This window comes from Lygodium microphyllum, chromosome 3 (assembly GCF_053477565.2).
Source record: "Lygodium microphyllum isolate KBCC chromosome 3, Lygodium_microphyllum_v1.1.10, whole genome shotgun sequence".
In the NCBI taxonomy this organism is placed as follows: domain Eukaryota; kingdom Viridiplantae; phylum Streptophyta; class Polypodiopsida; order Schizaeales; family Lygodiaceae; genus Lygodium; species Lygodium microphyllum.
This window is the reverse complement of record NC_141137.1, coordinates 31,949,266-31,969,103: the sequence shown is the minus strand read 5'-3', so window position 1 is coordinate 31,969,103 and position 19,838 is coordinate 31,949,266. Positions and strand designations below refer to the sequence as shown.

Here is a 19,838-nt window from a genome sequence, read left to right as displayed (position 1 = left end):
GGATTAGGAGATGGGTCTAATTCTATGGCAAGCAAGAATTTGCACAAGCAAGCACAGGGTAAGAAACTCTCCTATTCTTCCACTCTTTCTCTTGGATAGTACCTATGGAGGCACTGGAGGCAAGATAGCGCAAAAATCTAAGATTTCTATGATATTTGGTATGAGAATAGAGTACTATATATTTTACAGATAAGCCATTTAAATCTTACATGTTGCTTTTTTTTCCATGTGAGGCCATTTCATGCCCTATTTTAGAGCCATAAGGTTGTTGCCAATTGTTTCAAGGTATACTGCAATTCTGATTATGTTCACTGAAAGTGGGTGCACGGGTTACAAATTTTGAATATGTAAGTCTTGAGGTGTTTTTGCAAGAAGCCAATACAAGTTTTATATGCAAAAAGATTGCAAATTACATGTATTGTTAATCACAATGAAAAAGGCTACTTGGTGTATTGCTATGCACTTATTGTGAAAGGTTGCAAAAGACTTGCTATTTTATACCAAATTTATGATAATGACAGAGAATATTGGAAACCCCATTATTAAAAATTTGGACAAAAAGAATTATCCATCACAAAAGTTTCATGTAACGAACTTCCTTATTGGAAACAGCCTTTACAATTTTGTTTCAGGTGAAGAAAATGACCCAGAGCTGAGTAACCATGCAACTCCAAATGAATTAAAGGTATGGAAAGAATGGAATGCAAACGACAAAAAGTTGATGTATTGGCTATTTGTAGTCATTGATAATACTATGTTGGGGCATATCAAAAATGCATAAACTTTATATGTAACTTGGGCAATTTTTGAGAACATGTTTTCAAGTTACACAAAGGCATGGAAGATTGAACTCAAGCAAGAGTTGAATATCTTGAAGAAAGGAAAAATATATGTCAATGAGTATATTTTGAAGGTGAGGAGTATTGTAGATGCTTTGGCAACTATTGATATAATCCCTAGTGATGATGATTTGGTTTCATCTACTTTGGATGGCCTTAATAATAAGAAGTCTTGAAAATCATTTGTCACTTCTGCATATGTACGGAAGTCATTTCAAGATTTTGATGAGTTGGTCTCTCTCATAATCACTGAAGAGATCAATATGCACATTGAAACATCTGAAAGAAGTGGTGAACACGTCGTCCAAGTACTTTACTCAAGTTCAAAAATGGGATGTGGCAGATCCTCTTTAAGAGGTCATAGTATGGGGCATGCTAGTGATAACCAGCAAAACAAGCTGAATAAAAATTTTGATGAAATGCAAGTTTCGAGACCGTGGAAACTTTAGAAGTAGTAGGGAGCCCAAGAGGAAGAGGTGGATAGCATAATAGAGGTTATTGTAATTCTTGTATTGTTTGTCATTATTGTGGTAAAATAGGTCATATTGCAACTTATTGTTGTGTTAAGAAGGATGATATCCACACTGATAAATTACAACAAGGAAACTATACATCGTCTTCACAACAAAATGAGGACAAAACTGAGCGTATGTTTATTATGCAACATATGATGAATGCTATTACAAGAAAGAGGACACATAATGATGTATATTATGTCAATTCAAGTGCATCTAATCATATGATCAGTCATGCTGAATGATTTGAAAATATGTGAATTTACAAAATTCAAGTTATGTACAGATGGGTGATGACTCGTGTCACCCAATTTTACACATTGGAAAGGTTCCATTGTCTTTGTATGATGTCCAAACAAAGAGTTTCTCAAATGTATTAAATATGCCATCAATCACAAAGAATTCAGTGTCTATTGGCCAAATGGTAGAGCAAGGGTTGTAGGTTTAATTTAATGCAAAAGGTTGTCTTTTAGAAGACTTTAATTATAAGTGTAAGTTGGTCACAAAAGAAAGTAGAGTTGATTACATGTTCACTTTAGATGGTTAAATTCTTGCTCTGAATGCTGTTGTGTATGCTAAGGAAAAATGAGTGGTTGCATATATTAAAATATGGCATAAACTATTGGATGTGCAAATGTGCAAAGACTAAAATTAATGTAGTCCAAAGGCTTGGTTACAAGGTTGCCTACTTTTAGAGTTGCAGAATTTCAAATTGTGTGAAGCATGTCACTTTAGTAAGCAAACAAGACAACCTTTTTTGCATGATAGAGATATAAGCAAAAATATACTTGATGTTATGCATACAGATATTTGGGGGCCTACATAGAACATATCTCTTGGTGGCAACAAATAGTTTGTCACATTTATTGATGATTATTCAAGACAATTATGGATATATTTCATGAAGAAAAAGAGTGATGAATTTGAGCTCTTCAAAACTTTCAAGGCTACTATTGAAACAAAAACATGCTTGAAAGTTAACTGCTTGAGATCAGATGGAGGGGGAAAGTACCTCTCCAATGAGTTAAGTGACTTGTTGAGGTCTCATGGGACAAAGAGACTGTTTACTTGCAAGTATATCCCATAGCAAAATGGGGTTGCAGAAAGGGAAAATAGACATATTGCAAAAGTTGCATGAGCATTGATGGATGAAAAGAATACACCAAAATACTTTTGGTCTAAAGATATTCAAACTACTGTCTATATTATGAATAGAACTCCCACAGCTGCAGTTCATGGGATGACCCCCAAAGAATGATTTACATGCAAAATGCCTGATGTGTCACACTTGAAAGTGTTTGGCTGTAAAGATATTCAAACTACTGTCTATATTATGAACAGAACTCCCACAGCTGCAGTTCATGGGATGATCCCCAAAGAATGATTTACATGCAAAATGCCTTATGTGTCACACTTGAAAGTGTTTGGCTGTATATGTTCATATACTAGATGAGCTATGAAAGAAGCTTGATCCAAAGGTTGAAAAATGTATTTTTATTGGATACTCTTTAGAGCAAAAAGGGTATCATTGTTATGACCTTGGATGATGATCATGATGATTATGTTAGCAACTCTACCTGCCATTAGGGAAAATATGGACTAAGAAAGGGCCCTTTATCTTAGGAGTTAATGACTATCATAATGGCAAGTGATTTGAGGTGGAACAATGGGAGAGGGGGTGGTGTGCACATTTTATCCACCTTCTTTATCACCCTTGGATCACCATGTGTGGTTTCTCTCAAAAATATAGCGGTTTTGAAATTTTAAAATCCAAAAATGTACCTCATGATTTGACACGTTTTGGAGGGACTTGACAATTTGAATTTGAGTTTGAAATAAAGGAACCTTTTTACATTAAAAATATGTGTTTTGGTAGGGACCAAAAAGTGGGATTCAAGGAGCGCCCGCTACACACGGCATGCATCCACTAAAGGGCCCCAACAATCATTTGAAAAGTCACCTTTAGTCAAGCCACACATCTGGGGAATTGAACCACTAAGGCATATACCAATGGTGTTATGCCACTTCAAAAGTAGCCTGATAACCACATTTTAGTGATGCATTTTTTTAACTTTTTAAATAGGACACACTGGTGATTTTATTGAAAACCTCTATTTCCCTCATCATCATATTTTGGCCCACCTTTCTATCTATATTAGAACAAGTAATCCACCACTAATCCATTTCTTACAAGGCCCTTTTTGAGTCCATATTTCCCCTAATGTACTTAACATCTGCCTGTTTGTATGCTAATTATAGCAATTGGACTATAGTTGTGCACATGATTGTTAATAGTTGTCCATGGGTTGTGTGCTAGTTAGCACGTCTCTAGGATGTGTGGTAGTCAGCCCAATTGTATGTTAATATAGCAACTATCTACCTACTAGTTAGCATCTTATTGTGTGTTATCAAAGGTTTATCATATTCCAAAAAGCACAATGTCTCATAGAAGGGTGGTCTAGCTTTATGCCTCGCATCCAAAAGATGTAGATTTATCATAGACTTTAAGCTAGTTTAAGATGGCAAAACACTAATACAAAAGTTTTTGCAAGATACTATGTGTAACAAAAATTAATTGTGCATGTAATAACATCTAGCTTTGCTAAAGATAGTGTATGCTTAAATTGGCTTCTGATAATAGCAACGTTATTAATGTACTTTGCTAAAAAATAAGCTTCATTAGTAATGCTTACTATTCAAAAATAAACACACAATCAATATGCAAGCTAAAAATTTTGATTATGGACTCATTTTAATATTCTTTTTAATTTTATGCATACCTTTTTTATTATAGACTTATATTAATATTATCAACACTCACATGGAGAAAACATGCATGAATAAGATTGATTAATGCAAAAGCACTCCTTATTGCAAAGACATTGAAGGTCATAGTACTTACAATCACAATTACAATAACTTTAGAACCTATGCATAGTGTACACATATTTTGAAATAAACATTGTATATTCTACATCTACAATGTGGTGCACAAGCACTAGCCAAAACACACATAAGGTTAATTTTCCATATAAAAAATTGGATGCACAAGGACCAACCTAAATATATATAAACTACCTCAAGCATACATATAAGTTGGTGCACACACCCCAACAAGAACATGTATAGAGTCATATTGGTGTACAAATATGTACAAGCACCAACCAGAAAATGTATAAAAATATCTTGATGAAAAATATTTTGGTTTGAATATTCACTATTGTACCACCATTTGAAACATGCTTAGACTCTCATCACCTACTAGTAGTATTCCCATCTGGTACTACTGACCATATTCCAAATATTTTTTGCTTCTAACCAATTTGTGAGGCATTGTAGCACATTGTCACAAACATGCCCTTCTAGCTGGACCACAACCAAGTCCTTTCCTTTTGCCGCAATAAAATAGCAACAATGTAGATTTTTGAAGCACTTGTATGCAAAATCATCTATGATTACTTTGTTTGCATGGTTGAATATAGGAAACTGTCCATAAACATGTCAGGTAGTTGAACAAGATGGGCTTGTCTGTAATAGGAACTCTCAACATTTTTCAATATGTCTAATAGTGACTCTAATCAAGCATGATGGTCATGAACCTCAGATCCTGATCCAAGAATGTTGCTATTAATATTTTGTGAACTTTATCTCAACAGTTTGCAACTCCATATGAAGGCTAAATATCATATATATCATATATGGTAGCTATTAAATAGCCAAGATACATACTACAAGCATGTGTGCTAACTATCAATAAGCTAATGTATATGTTAACTATCATAGCTAGCATTTATGCTATCTATTAACAAGCTAACCAATATGTTAAGTAGCATGTATACTAACTTAACTAGCTAACATATATGCTAGCTAGCATATACATTAACAATGTGTGACCTATCTTCCCTTATTTTATTTTTCCACTAAAAGAATAAAGAATAAAGTGATAGTGATGGGTGCCCGCTACCTATAGTGTACAGGTATGTGAGTACTATATACAAGTCAATGTAGGCAACTAGGCATATGTAGCCTTTAACCACCAACAACCTCCCAATTAAAGGCAAAAGTGCCTTAGTGAGGAGTAAAAGAAAAAAAAAAGAGAAAAGTAAAACATGTATATAGAGTACAACAAGATGAGGAAAGATGTCATCTCATTCTACTCCCATCATCTTCCTAAGGAAGGCATATTGTTCCACTAGGAGACGTTTACCAAGCAGATCTGCAAGATTTGTATCCATGGGGATCTTGACAAGCTCAATCGACTTGTCCTCTCCCACCTCGCTAATGAAGTGATAATGCACCTCAATGTGCTTTGTCTTTGCATGGAAGACCATATTAGAAACCAATTGAATGGCACTCATTGAATCTGAATGTAGTATAGGAGTCATGGTCATACTAAGATCTACAACCAGACAATCTAACCATAGACCCTCCTTGAAAGCCTCAGTGGTTGCAATATACTTAGCCTCATTAGTACATAAGGCCATGCATTTTCACACCCTAGACATCCAAGAGATAGCACACCCAAGATAGGTAAAGATACCCAGAGGTGGACTTTCTACTGTCTATATGTCCTACGTAATTTGAGTTTGTGTAATCTACAATTCCTAGATCCTAACTACCATAGCAAACACATATATATACATTACCTTTAAGGTATCTCATAATACCCTTCATGATGTCCTAATGTCGCCTACCATGTGTAGTCATATAATGTACCACGACTTTCAGTACAAATGCTATGTCCGATCAAGTGGCTATCCTTGCATGTATCAAATTGCCCACTAGGGATATATACGAAACCTTGACCATCTCGGCCCTCTCATCATTTGACTTAGGACAATCATCCTAACTAACCTTCATATGAGAAGGTAAAGAGCAGTCAATAGGCTTATCATCTTACATATGGAATCTCTTAAGTACTTTGTGAATGTACTCCTTCTGGGACAAGTAGAGAAGCCCCTTAGAGCAGTTGCGTGCAATGCACATACCAAGTATGTGTGAGGCCTACTCCATATCCTTCATCTCAAAGCTCTTCTTGAGTTGAGTATTTAAGGCATCCAGCTTAGCATAAGAACTCCCAACAATAAGCATATCATCCACATAAATCACAAGATAATAAGGCTACCATCACAAGCCTTTTGCATGTATGGACACAGATCCATATCACTACAGGAATACCTCTATAAATGCATGAAAGCATCAAACTTATGGTAACATTCTCTAAGTGACTGCTTAAGCCCATAAATACTCTTCTTTGATTTGCACACTAGGTGTTCACTACCTTTTTCCACAAAGCCCTTAGGCTACTATTTATAAATGTCCTCATGCAAGTCCCCATGTCTGCTTAAGCCCATAAAGACTCTTCTTCAATTTGCACACTAGGTGTTCCCTATCTTTTTTCAGAAAGCTCTTACACGTAGGTCCTCATGAAGAAAAACCATCTTAACATCCATCTTATAATGAACCAAATGCACTTGAGAAACCAAAAACCTTAGTAGCCAATCTGACCTTATATATTGGCTTAGGGTGACCAAGGATACTCCACTTGTATACCCACTTGTATAGCAATGCACACTTTCAATCAAGAAAGAAAACTAGGTCCCCTATATGATTATTTTGTAGTGAATTCAACAAACTCAGACTGCATAGCCCTCTCCCAAGAATGAGAATCACCTTTGTGAATAGAATCCTCATAGGTAAGCGGGTCAGCAAAGTCTATCACCATGAGATAGTCCATAGAGGGATCGTAGCGATCAGGAGAACGTGAAGCTCTAGCAAAGTGTCTCAAAACTGGTTGTCGAGACTATACGTCCAATCGTCTCTATCCAACATCATGATCCTACACAACATGAAAATCCTAGGCAACTATATCATCAACAATTGCAACAGGCTATCTCATCGGGGCTAGCTATACTATAACAAAAGGCTCCTCTTGAAACATCACCATGCATAACTTAGTCGCCTTTTCAAGTCTCATATGCATCTTCTCCTCATAGAAAATAGCATCGTGATTATGGATGACCTTTCAAGCCTCCAAATCCCAAAGACCATAGCGCATCTCACCTACATCACCATAACCGAAAAAGATGCATTTGATGGACTTCAGATCCAACTTATTGTGCTTGTCTTTGGGAATATGGCAAAAAGCCTCAAATCCAAAGATTTGCAAGTGTTCATCCAAGGGTGGTTTACCAAACCATCCCTTCTCCACAACTCTACCACCAACAAGAGCATTGCATTGAGATATATTAATGAGATGCATGTTAGTAGTAACTCCCTCAGCCCAAAAGTGTTGCAATAAGAATACTTGAATAAGCATACTATGGACTCTTTCCTAAATAGTCATGTTCATGCACTCTACAATACCATTCTAGGGTGGGATGTACGAGGCGGTCAATCCATGCTTAATACTCCTCTCATCAGCCTTATATACATATTTACTCCCATTGTCAAACCATGGGCATTTTAGCCTATATCCAAACTAATTCTCAACCATGGCAAGAAAGCAAATGTAGGTAAAACATTCAAGTTCTACTTAAAAAGATAGGCCCAAATCCTATGCGGATAATCATCTATGAATGTAACAAAATACTTTGCACCAACCAAGACTGATAGGGCATGGGGCCACAAACATCAAAATATGAAAGATCCAAAGGCTCACCCACACACATAGAACTAGGCTTCTTCTTATGCAAATTACAAGTTTGCATGCCATACAAACAATGATCACATGAATCAAAACAAGAATAATCCAAGGGCGGAAGATACTACAAATGGGTCAGTACTTTCATTTATTTCAAAGAGAGGTAGCTAAGGTAACGATACCGTAAAGATACATGTGGAAGATAGGTCATAGCCAAAACATGGTCAATAGACCCAAAAACAAGCTGTGGGTAGAGATTGCCAACCTTGGCACCTCTAGCAAAAACAAGACTGCTACGTGTGATTTTCCATGAAGAAACACCAAAAGATACATAGTACTTGTCATCATCCAGCTATCCATTTAAAATAAGGCTTTTCATCAAAGCCAAGACATGATGTACATCATGAAGCACAAAAGGAACACCAATACTAAACAGCATTGTAACATCACCTATTCCAATTATATCCAATGTAGTGTCATCCCCTAGTCTGACAGAACTCCTACCGATATGGTAGCTATGAAACCAATGGTGATGTGGGGTAACATGGAAGGAAGCCCCTAAATCAAGAAGCCAACACTGAGGGTAAGTAGCAATTGAGTAGCATCGAGTGATGAAGCAGCATGAATGTAATCATCGAAATTATACTCCAAGGCATTTATCTCCTCTATATTCACATTGGACTTAAGTATAATATCAATGGGCTTCGCATTTTCCTACACTCTCTATTGCCTTTCTCGTTGTGCATTTTATGGCACTGTGGCCTAATGTGACCCTATTGTCCACAATAACAATATGTCAAAGAGGACATACAACCACCAAACTTACTACAGGACATGAGATTCAAACTTGCCCCTATTGTGTTGTGAGTTTCATCAATATTCTTCGTGTTTACTTCTTCTATAAGTAAAGCACTCTCTACATCATTACATTTAAAACCATCCTCAAAAGGATTAGTACTCATAGCAGTATGAAATGTATCACATGACTCTAGTAGTGTGACAAGCAAGAACAAAGATTTTACATTATTACATTTAAAATTCTTCGTGTTTACTTCTTCTATAAGTAAAGCACTCTCTACATCATTACATTTAAAACCATCCTCAAAAGGATTAGTACTCATAGCAGTATGAAATGTATCACATGACTCTAGTAGTGTGACAAGCAAGAACAATGATTTTACCTATGCTTAAACTTGATGCCTTGCAAGATAAGCTAGCTGAAAATAGAGTGAAACTCATTCAAATGAATAGACATAGGAGTGACCTCCTTCATATTACAAAGGTCCACAAGCTTCTTCAACTAATACAATTGAGATGTATGACTTTTTATCATTAAGATCACATATATTCTTCAATAAATCATATAGACCACCAACAATAGAGATAGCATTGAAATATACCTGCTTAGACAAAGAGTATAATTGTAGACTTGAATAACTCATCCAATTCATCTCAATTCTCTCTATCCCAATTTTTTGGCTTTATGTCTCTTATTTTCAATGGCTTGATCTACTTCTTCTGCACCAATACCTACCATATTTATGCTTTCCAATATTTGAAGTTATTACCATCGAGCTTTTCAATGTTGAAAATAGGATTATTGGCAGCTGACGCATTGGAAGTACCTACCATAATGATTGTAAATTTCTCCAAACTACAAGAGTAAACAAAAAAGCCCCAAGACTAAGCCAAAAATGCACTCAAAGAAACTACTCATAACAATATTCAGCATTGTTGTCTACAAAACTGCAGTAAATGAAGATACATTAGTAGGCAAATGACCACAAAGTAAGCTCCCGCTATTAGGAATATCTGCGTTGCAATTCGGGATATATAGAATGCAACTAACAGTGTAGCAACCGAGTGCCAAGAATTGTCAAAGCATACAGTGTTAGATACATAGATACATACAACCAATGTGTATCAAGCATCCCCCACCAACAACCCACTAACAATGATACATACAAGGTATCCAAATGCTCAAAAGCAAATCATCCCACTATCTACACTAAAAGTACAGTGTATGCATAGATCAACTAAGCATGTACATGAGCAAGAGACTCTCACTATCTCTAAAGAACCGAGCTCTACAAAGTAAATACAAGTGTATCCCACGAGAAGTGAATCCAAAATGTAAAGTTAGCAAGAAAAGCTCAAGACATAAGTATGATAGCATCCGGGAAGCCCAAGTACATCATCAATACATTTGAGAGTATATACATCCACTATGTCTACAACTCGCAAGTGAAGAATGACTATGCATATAAGCATGTAGGATACCCGAAGTACTTTTAGGCATATAATACGTAGACCTTCAAAGTGTACACTTGTTGTCTAGACATTGCTACAGCAAGAAACCCTTTAGTAACTGGGCTAACCAAGCTCAAATTAGTCCAAGAGGGTTTCCCAAGCATCAAACCATATCTTAGAGTATTAAACTTGTCCTATAAGCACTACATTGACATAGACATTCAAATACATGCTATCCATAGTGTATTGCAGTAAACCTATCTTGAAACATAGTTAATGGTTGAAGGTATTTAGATTCAATGTGTGTCCAAATGCAAGTTCTTAACGTCGAGGAGGTTACCCAAGCAACTAATCACTATTGAAGCAAGCCAAGAGCTATAGATGAATGTTGGAAGCTAAATGGGGTTCAACCCTAGCACATCTGGCATAAATCATGCTAGTTGGGCTTCTACTGATGGTGGATGGAGGCAAAATAGAGCTCTTACCAAAGCTCAAAAACTGCCTTAGAAGAGCTCAAACAAGTCTCAAACAAGATGGAGTAAGTGAAAGATCAATGGGACTGATGCATACCTCATGGTGTGGCTACTATGAAAGCTTAAAGTGAAGCTCTTTTCCCCATGCTAAAGCAAGTGATGAAGAAGCTCATCAAATGCCTACTCTCATACTAGCTGAAAGGTGAAGCAAGAATGGAAGCAAGATCTGTGGAGATTCACGCAAAAGAGAACAAGACCATATGTGGAAACTTCAACTATCGCAATGTGTGACATGCCTTCCCTTATTCTATTGCCACTAGAAGAATAAAGAATAAAGTGATAGTGATGGGCACCCGCCACCTACAGTGTGCACATGTGCGGGTATTGTATACAAGTAAATGTAGATGGCTAGGCACAAGTAGCCTTTAACCTCGGACATAACATATGTGCTAACTATCAAACTATCATAGTTAGCATATATGCTATCTTTTAACTAGCTAACTTACATGCTATCTGGCACATATGATGACTATCAACTAGCTAATGCATATGCTAACTAGCATACTTAACATACTTGCTAGTTAGTAACTACCTGGTATACATACTAGCTTGCATGTGTGCTACCTCCTAACTAGCTGACAAATATGCTAAGCAGCATATACACTATTTGTTAACAAGTTAATGTATATGCTAACTAGCATAGTTAGCACAATCCTAATTGTTAACTACCTAATAGATATGCTAGCTAGCATGTATGCTAACTATTATCAAGCTAATATTATGCTTTCTAACATACAAGCTATATGTTAACTGGCTAAACTATATCCTAAGTAGCATGTACATGCCAAGTGTTAACAAGCTAAGATCTCAATTGTTAACAATGGTTAGCACACGTGCTAGCTAGCACATATGCTAACTATTATCAAGCTAATATCATACTTCTTAACATATAGGCTACTTGTTAACTAGCTAACATATATGCTAAGTAGCATGTACATGTCAAGTGTTAATAATCTAACATGTCAACTCTTAACAAGCCAACATATAAGATAAGCATGCATGCTATTTGTTAGCACACATATTACCAATAATATGATGAAAATTAGTCTTGTTACATACTAAACATACAAATACTTGTAACTATCATATAATATTTTATTATCAAATATCATTAATAATAGTACTAGTAACTAAGTTATCGACATCCAAACCACACTTGTGCACTTGCTAGAATTTGCATTGAACAATAGAGAGACACATAGTGCATCCTGTAATGCAAAGGTGTGCGAGGCACATGGCATGGTATCTGCTCTTGCATGGCATAACTACTAACATTGGGGCTTTGGTAACACAAAATGGCACCCCACATGCACAACATCTTCTTGGTAGAGTTACGATGTCTTTGTTAGTTAGCACGAGAAAAGGTTTTAAAGGGAAGAAGCAAGGTGATTGCCCTCCCTCAACTCTATACAGCATCTCTATCAGGACTATGTGCTACATTTGCAACTCCTAAAGTGCATTCTTTTGCATCTCAATCTCAATCTGCAACACATAAAAGGCATTTAGGCAACCGGTCAACTAGACTACACAAACATGAAATAATAGAAGAAGTAATTCAAAGAAATCATGCAATTCACCTCAATTGAGCAAGGGTCTTCACCTCTATCTATAGACCCTACTCCAAGCATGTCCAGCATTGATCACTATGAAGCTAACTATCCTATCAATGTCTCTCATGTCCAAAATCATTGGGTGGCAGGGATTCCAATCAAGCTTGAGTAGCCTCCATATGGTTCCTCAACAGATCTATGGCTATACAGAAAATCCTTGCTCACTCAAATGAACCACTTTTGTATCCTTCAATTTCTGTTAGCAATTTTCTAAAGCTTACTTTGCCACCTATACTCTCATGCCAACATCGTCTACTATCAACAGCTTTATTTTTGCTACCTCTGCCTGATCTGGCACATTATTCACATGTACTAATTCCATTCTATCAGTACTAGACATAGGACCCCTTTTCATGAGGGGTGGCCACATGCTCATCATGGCTCTATCTTCCGTGGAATCATTGACATTTTCATCATTAATCTTCCACTTAAGAGATGGATATCAAAATCACCAACCTTCCTCATATCATTGATATGGTCCTTCACAGATGTCAACCATGTAAATGTTATGGACTGCCAACCTGAATGGACAATTCGAGCTGAATTACAAGACATAAATCTTTTGCAAAGGAGACATTGAACTCCATGTTAGTGGACCATTTCTAATAAACAGATTTGTAGAACAAATCACATTTCAAAACACCTCCAATAGATTACTGCTACATTTAATCCAGTATACCCCGAGCTCCCTCATGTGCTTGAAGACTGATAATTAATCCACTTCAAGCACACCAGAGTCTTTCAAGGCTCTCGAGTCTACGCCTTTAGGTTGTAAACTCGATTGAATTCCTCTTTGGTGTAGCACTATGTATTCTGTTGTGGGTAGTGCACCTTAGGAGCTCTCCATCTAGTTATCGAGGGGAGGGGGAAGATTTGTTAAATGAGCTGAGCTAGCTTAGCATGCATGAGCATAGGTGCTAGCTAGCAAGAAGTCCAATTTATGAACAGATGAGTCACTCAACCTCTCCTTGTTTTGCATGTTGGCTATTGTAGCACAAGTAGATGATCTCATCGACTCCCTATCCTTGGTCGATGATTGTGGCTCAAGTTTTGGCCTCTTCAAGTGTAGCTCAATTCCACAAGAGGTTGTTGTTACAGGCCTTTTCTCTGCACATGGTGGTGTTCGCCCACCATGCTACACAAAAACGCCTTTTCCTATCAAATGATGGCACCCACAAAGGTCCCCACTCAACTTGAGGATCCCATGCAATCATGTTCTGTACCTATTGAAGACGTCAATCCACTGTTGATGTCTCACTTTGCATGCTTCCGAGTTATCATATATTAGATTCCCATTTTGTAACTGTAACATCAAAAATGGTTTTTTTTCCTAGCAAAATTTAAGTCCAATCTTCCAAAAGATCTGCTAACTTATGTTATTTAAACCATGCTTTTCAAATATGCGAATAAGCAAAAAAAGCATACTAGGTTAACCTGCTCACACATTGAAGCAGTTCTATCTTTCCCATGATTGAGACAAGACGATTCCAATCTTATTTCCTACATATCAAGAGGATCTAGGGAATAGTGCATGGAGTACATGTAAAGTGAAAGGCTGGTTACACACTACCCCTCGAACAGCCAGGTTAGTGTGCAATCCATTTGAAGAGACACTTAGCCACATAGTTGCACCCAAGGTTGACAAAAAGTGCAAGGTGGCCAAGTGCTTTAAAGGATTAGATAAACGATGGTTGCCGAGGGTTTGATACTCATCAAATAAGAAGACTTTTGTTAATATGCAAGCATTGCCATTTAGCATGCTTCTGGGTGCGAACAAATTTTAGGATAAGGGAGATCCCCCGCCACATGTCCACAAAATATGCAACCTATGACATTGTTACGCATGGCTAACCAAAACTTTTTTGCCTACAATTGGTCCATTCACACTAACACTAGTATGTAATCAACCTAAGAGGTGTGGAATCCTGATGATAAACACAACACACAAACATAGTCACTAACAATCAAGAACGTTAGGTTAAAGTAGTTAAGCTATCCAACATTGAACATTTGAGACATAAAAGACTTAACGTATCAATACATTTTATTGATGTTTGGACCAAGTACATCAATACATAGCACTTGGAGCAAGCCTCCCTCCTCTTTGGCTTCTGGGGTTCCTCGCCTCTTTATCATAAACATTGTCTTCACATACATCCTGAGCTTTGCATACATTGTATACAAGGGCATCACATTTTTTCTTAATGTTCCCTACACATGCACATGCGCACATACATGAACCCATCCACCCACATGCACACACATACTCTGCACACATGCACATATATCCACACCATGCATACACTAGCATGTGCATGTGCATATGCACATGCACACAACTAGAGCCTAAGCTATTGATGACAGAATCTACATCTTTTGATGGAATGCATTGTAGACTCACAAGGATGGATTGTACAAACAAAACATCACCACATGTGCATTCCATCTCAACGTTTAACAAAGAGCTATGACTACAAATTAGGAAGGCCCTAAGAATACTTATAGAAATAGAAGGGTTCCTAGAAGACATGGGTGTACCTACAGCAAAGTACGATAGGTGCACCTCTTATTAGTACATGAGCAATCATAACCATTACTGCATTAAACATTCTGTACTAATTTTTACAGTACTATGATTTTCTTGTTAGACGTTTTGCAAACTCACTTATGGCAATAGTAAAGCAATCATAGTCCCTTTAGAAACAAGGTGTTTCTATGCAAACAAAGTTAAAGATGATGTGGGGGCATATTGATTCTCTTGAGCTCTTAAGGCAAGTATGCTACTTCCCCTCCTTGTACCATACTAAGAGGCTTGCCCCAGTATTCTTTTTAGAGACCTTGATTGCCCATCATATATTCAACAACACACCAAATACACGGATGATTGAGACCATGCATTTCACCCTATTTTTCTTAGTTGAATTAGATAAGGTTGCCCATTATTAGCATTGTACATTAAGTGCTTATCCTTGAGGGATTTGTAATCCTTAAAGAGACATACTTTTTTAGGAGAGTGCTATAATACCCCAAGTAGTAATTGTCTCGTTTTGTTACATTTAACAAAGACTTGACAATATCCAAGTTATGTCTCACCTCTAATTTGCTTTATGCAATATTGCACTTTTAAGTTCATATTTTGGAATTTTGTGATAACAATTCAAATATTCTACTGAAGGATTACATCTATATGTTCCGTCTCTTTTGGATCAAGCTTGGTTAATCTACATGATAATGGTATGGTTAATGGAAGTTCACATCTCTATCTCTATCTTATTAACGAAAGATTTCGAGGGGCTACCACATGGTGCCCCTCGAAACCTCTGCGTGTCCTCTACGAGCATGTGCGCTCTCTCTTTGCCTCTGCGCTCCTAATAAGCATACAATTTGACTTGTACTCCCTAAACATACTTCATATTTTGCACCTACAAATGAGTATTTCAAAAGATATGAAGGAATAAGTACTACTAAGTTAATGAATGCACCTATGACAGGGCATAATCTCTAAACTGAAGTCAAAGAGCACGTGATTTATTGCATTCAAGGGGGGAGAAGAGAGAGAGAGAGAGAGGTTTTTTTCCTTCTTTTTTGGAACACTTGAATAACATGATTCGTGAGGTATGGGGAAACAATTAGGGGTGAGATGGAAATAAATAGGCAGCCGTCCCCTCAGAATTTGCCACCCTGCCTGTGGTGGCTTATAGTTGTGTACAAATCATAGCGCAAGAACATGCGCCCTTAATTGGCCTTCTAACGTTTGAACTAGCACGCAGATTCTGACACAGACCAATTTTCTATCTTTTTTCAGGAACCACTTTGCCGCAATGAAGGGAAAACTTTAAAATTCTGAAAACATCAGTTCTAGAAGTATGCAAGGACCTCCCTGCTAGCCAAACGCACCAGAATTGTCTCTAAGAACATCATCCATGCTAGGAATAAGAATTACCCTTTGCCGCACATCACCTAGAAAACAACATTCTTTGGAGGTTGCGTTAATAGCAGTCAACTCTTGAGCAAAGCCACATTGTGAGCCACCAACACCCTGTACGTCTCACAAAAACAGAAAATGAGTTTGCTAAACAGCAGAGCTAACATGTGACCAAGATTTGAAAATTGGGAAGCATCAAGCAGACACCGAGTTATTTTTCCACATCGTCTTAATGTCGTAATGGCATATATATTTAAATTAAACCAGATGTAACGCTATAAGATTGGCAAAGGCAGGCCCTCAAACAAAGATTCATACGAATTGAAGTGTGGCAACGATCAACAGGAGATGGTGCAGCTTGCTCGAGTTGCACCAATTGAAGTGGACTACAAATTATAATTTACTTCTGAGCCCACTTCCCTAGCTAATTTGGCAGAGCTAGGAGGTTTAAAGGTTGATGATGAGATTACACACTTCAAGGTCCAGACACTGCAAGAGGACAACAGTCCCACAAAGCCAGCCAAAAAGAGTCGGAGGAACTAGTGTGAGAGCACATGCATGAAAATGTGCACGTGTATGTGCACCCAAGTGGGACGGGTGCATTTGTGATTGTCAGCAGTCTTAAGACTTGGTTCTGGACTGAAGGTGCAAGAGGGTGTCTACATCAAAAATGATCTGAAATGATTTACCAACATCTGCAGAAGACCAAAATAGATCATGACCTGCAGCCATCTGTAAATGATACAACTGTGTAGGAAAGATACAGTAGTAAAAGCTAGATACTAATGGGAGGGCAGGGGTTGTCAGAGTGCAGTGAATGCAGAAGCATATGGACAAGATTGAAAGACAATGAACACGAGAGAAGAGGGAGAGAGAAAAGAGCCCGAACGCAGAAATTTGCAGTGAATGAATGCTGAAATGAAGAGGGTAGATGCACAAGGCCTGTCGATGTATCTCCTCGAGCTGGATCTCTCTCGCCAACACCTGAGACACAAGTGATGTAGGGCAGGCTGCCAGGTGCCTATAAATAGCACAAAAGAAAGCAACAAAATAGGGAGGTTGGCCTGCAAAACTGGCCAACCAACTGGCAGCCTCATAAATGCGGCTGATTGGCTGCACGCAGCCCGATAAATCAACAATCTGCTGTCAGGCTGCCATGTGGCACTGCCCTTGCCCATAATCAAGTGCCCATACACTGTGATTGCTAAAAATGCCCAAATAACTGACAAGAAATGCCCAAATAATCAACAATCTGCTGTCAGGCTGCCACATGGCTCTGCCCTTGCCCATAATCAAGTGCCCATACACTGTGACTGCTAAAAATGCCCAAATAACTGACAAGAAAGGAGGCATAAGTCCAATTGTATCCTAAGAATGCTAGTCCAAGGGATGACTAATCTCTAAAACCCCCTCTGAAATCTTGGACGCAGCATAAGGCTCAAGGATCTAGAGTGTTGTCGGAGAACAACCTAAGGAAGCGCCTTTGTAAACAAATCTACCATATTACCATTTGTTATCAATAGTCTCATCCAAGATCTTCTCTCGAATGAAATGGTACTCTATCTCAATGTGCTTCGACCTAGCATGAAACACACGGTTCCATGCCGAAGCAATGCAACTCTCATTGTCACAATGAAGGGTCATAGGTCGTGTCTAAGGTTAGTCAAGCTCTTCTAGTGACCTCCAAAGCCACATTAACTCACATGTGGTAGAAGATGCTGCTCTGTACTCTGCCTCTGTGGAAGAAAGAGCAACCATGGGATGCTTCTTGCTACTCCACAAGATAACACCTACACCCAAACGAAAGCAATATCCTATTACTGACCTTCATTGGTCAACATATTTGGCCCAATTTGAATCTGTCCAGCCTATAATAACCAAAGCCGAATCTTCAAAACCTACTGAATAATGAATACCAAGATTGGGGGTCCCCTCAAGAACTGCAAAATCCTCATAGCCGCCTTCCAATGTACCACCTTGGGTTCGCTCGTGAACCCGGCCAACAAACCTACAAGAAAGCACAAATCAACCCGCGTGTTAAGAAGCCAAATCAAGGACCCAATTAACTGCCTATAGCGGGGAGCATCTGCCACTAGGGAATTTGCATGGGCCATAGCCTTCCAATTCGAATCCATAGAAGTAGAAATGACCTTACATCCCTCCATCTCAAATGTGGCCAAAAGCTCATGCACATACTATTGCAAGGAGATGAAAATCCCCCTTGGAGTTTGGTATATCTCATGACCTAAAGAGAAATGGAGAAGGCCCATATCCATCATCTCAAACACCTCATGTAGTGCCTTCGTTGTCTACTTGACCTTCTAGACGTGGTCACCTATCAAGATAAGATCATCCACATAAATCACAAACAACATAAGCCCTCCAACTAATGTGTGGACATACAACTAGGAATTGGAAGAGGAATAACGACATCCCAACTTGCCCTTGGAGAAATGAGTTAAGCTTTTCTTTTCAAGCACATGGAGCCTCTTTGAGGCCATAAAGGGCCTTCTTCGACCTGCATACCTCTCCCATCTACTGAGGAAAAGCTAGGAGGTTGCTCAATATAGATCTACTCCTTCAAACCACCATAAAGGAAGGCAAACTTCACATCAAGCGTTGATAAACCAACCATCTCCTATGGCTAGCTAAGAAAAGAACAGCTCTAATGGTAGCCATCCGAGCAATAGGTACAAAGGTGTCATGGAAATCCACCCCTGGCCACTATGCAAAGCCCTTTGCAGTGAGTCATACCTTGTGCTTATCCAGAGTGCCATCACTCTAGTATTTGGTCTTGAAGACCCATTTCACACCAATCACCTTCCTATGAACATGTCTAGGCACAAGATCCCAAGTGCCATTCCGCCCAATAGCATCCAACTCTTGCTCCATAGCCTTCTTCCAATGCTCAGGACTGTAAAGCCTCCTTCACTCAAGTGGGCTCCATATCCTACATGGCATAGGTCATCAAACAGCAGATAGTACAAACTAGCTCGGTGGAATGCGCCTGGTTCCTCCAAGAACAATGTAGGCCATCCCATGGCATGTCACAGTGCAACAAATGTGGAAGCATATGGACAAGACTGAAAGACAATGAACACAAGAGAAAGGGAGAGAGAAAAGAGACAGAAGAACACTAAAATCTGCAATCAATGAATGCTGAAATGAAGAGGGCAGATGTACAAGGGTTGTCCGTATATCTCCTCAAGCCAGATCTCTCCCAACAACCTAAAATGAACAATTGAGGAAGGGCATGGTACAATGGGCTATAAATATCCAACAAAAGAGGGGAGAAATATGGCAGGTCGGTCAGCCAAATTTGGCCAACTGCTGCCAGATTTGGGCGGCCGACTGAGTAGCTGCAATAAATGCGAAAAATACACCTAATCTATGTGGCACTATCTTGCCCATAAAATGTTGAGAATAGCAAATGATGTATGCCCATAGAGGCTGAATATGTGCCCAAAAGAGGCTTGCCCATAAGTGGCTTTGTATGAGAGAGAGACAATGATGTATGCTCTAG

At 38.4% G+C, this 19,838-nt stretch overlaps 1 protein-coding gene across 1 annotated transcript in view; it reads right to left on the bottom strand.

Moving 5' to 3' along the window:
* Positions 1–15,897: 15,897 nt before the first annotated feature.
* Positions 15,898–19,838, bottom strand: part of LOC148038197 (uncharacterized) — a 72,675-nt gene continuing 68,734 nt past the window's right edge. Inside the window, exon 10 of the mRNA XM_087675380.1 lies at positions 15,898–16,429. Coding sequence (XP_087531506.1) covers positions 16,274–16,429 — 156 coding nt within the window. The 3' untranslated portion in view covers positions 15,898–16,273. The remainder of the gene's footprint in view (positions 16,430–19,838) is intronic.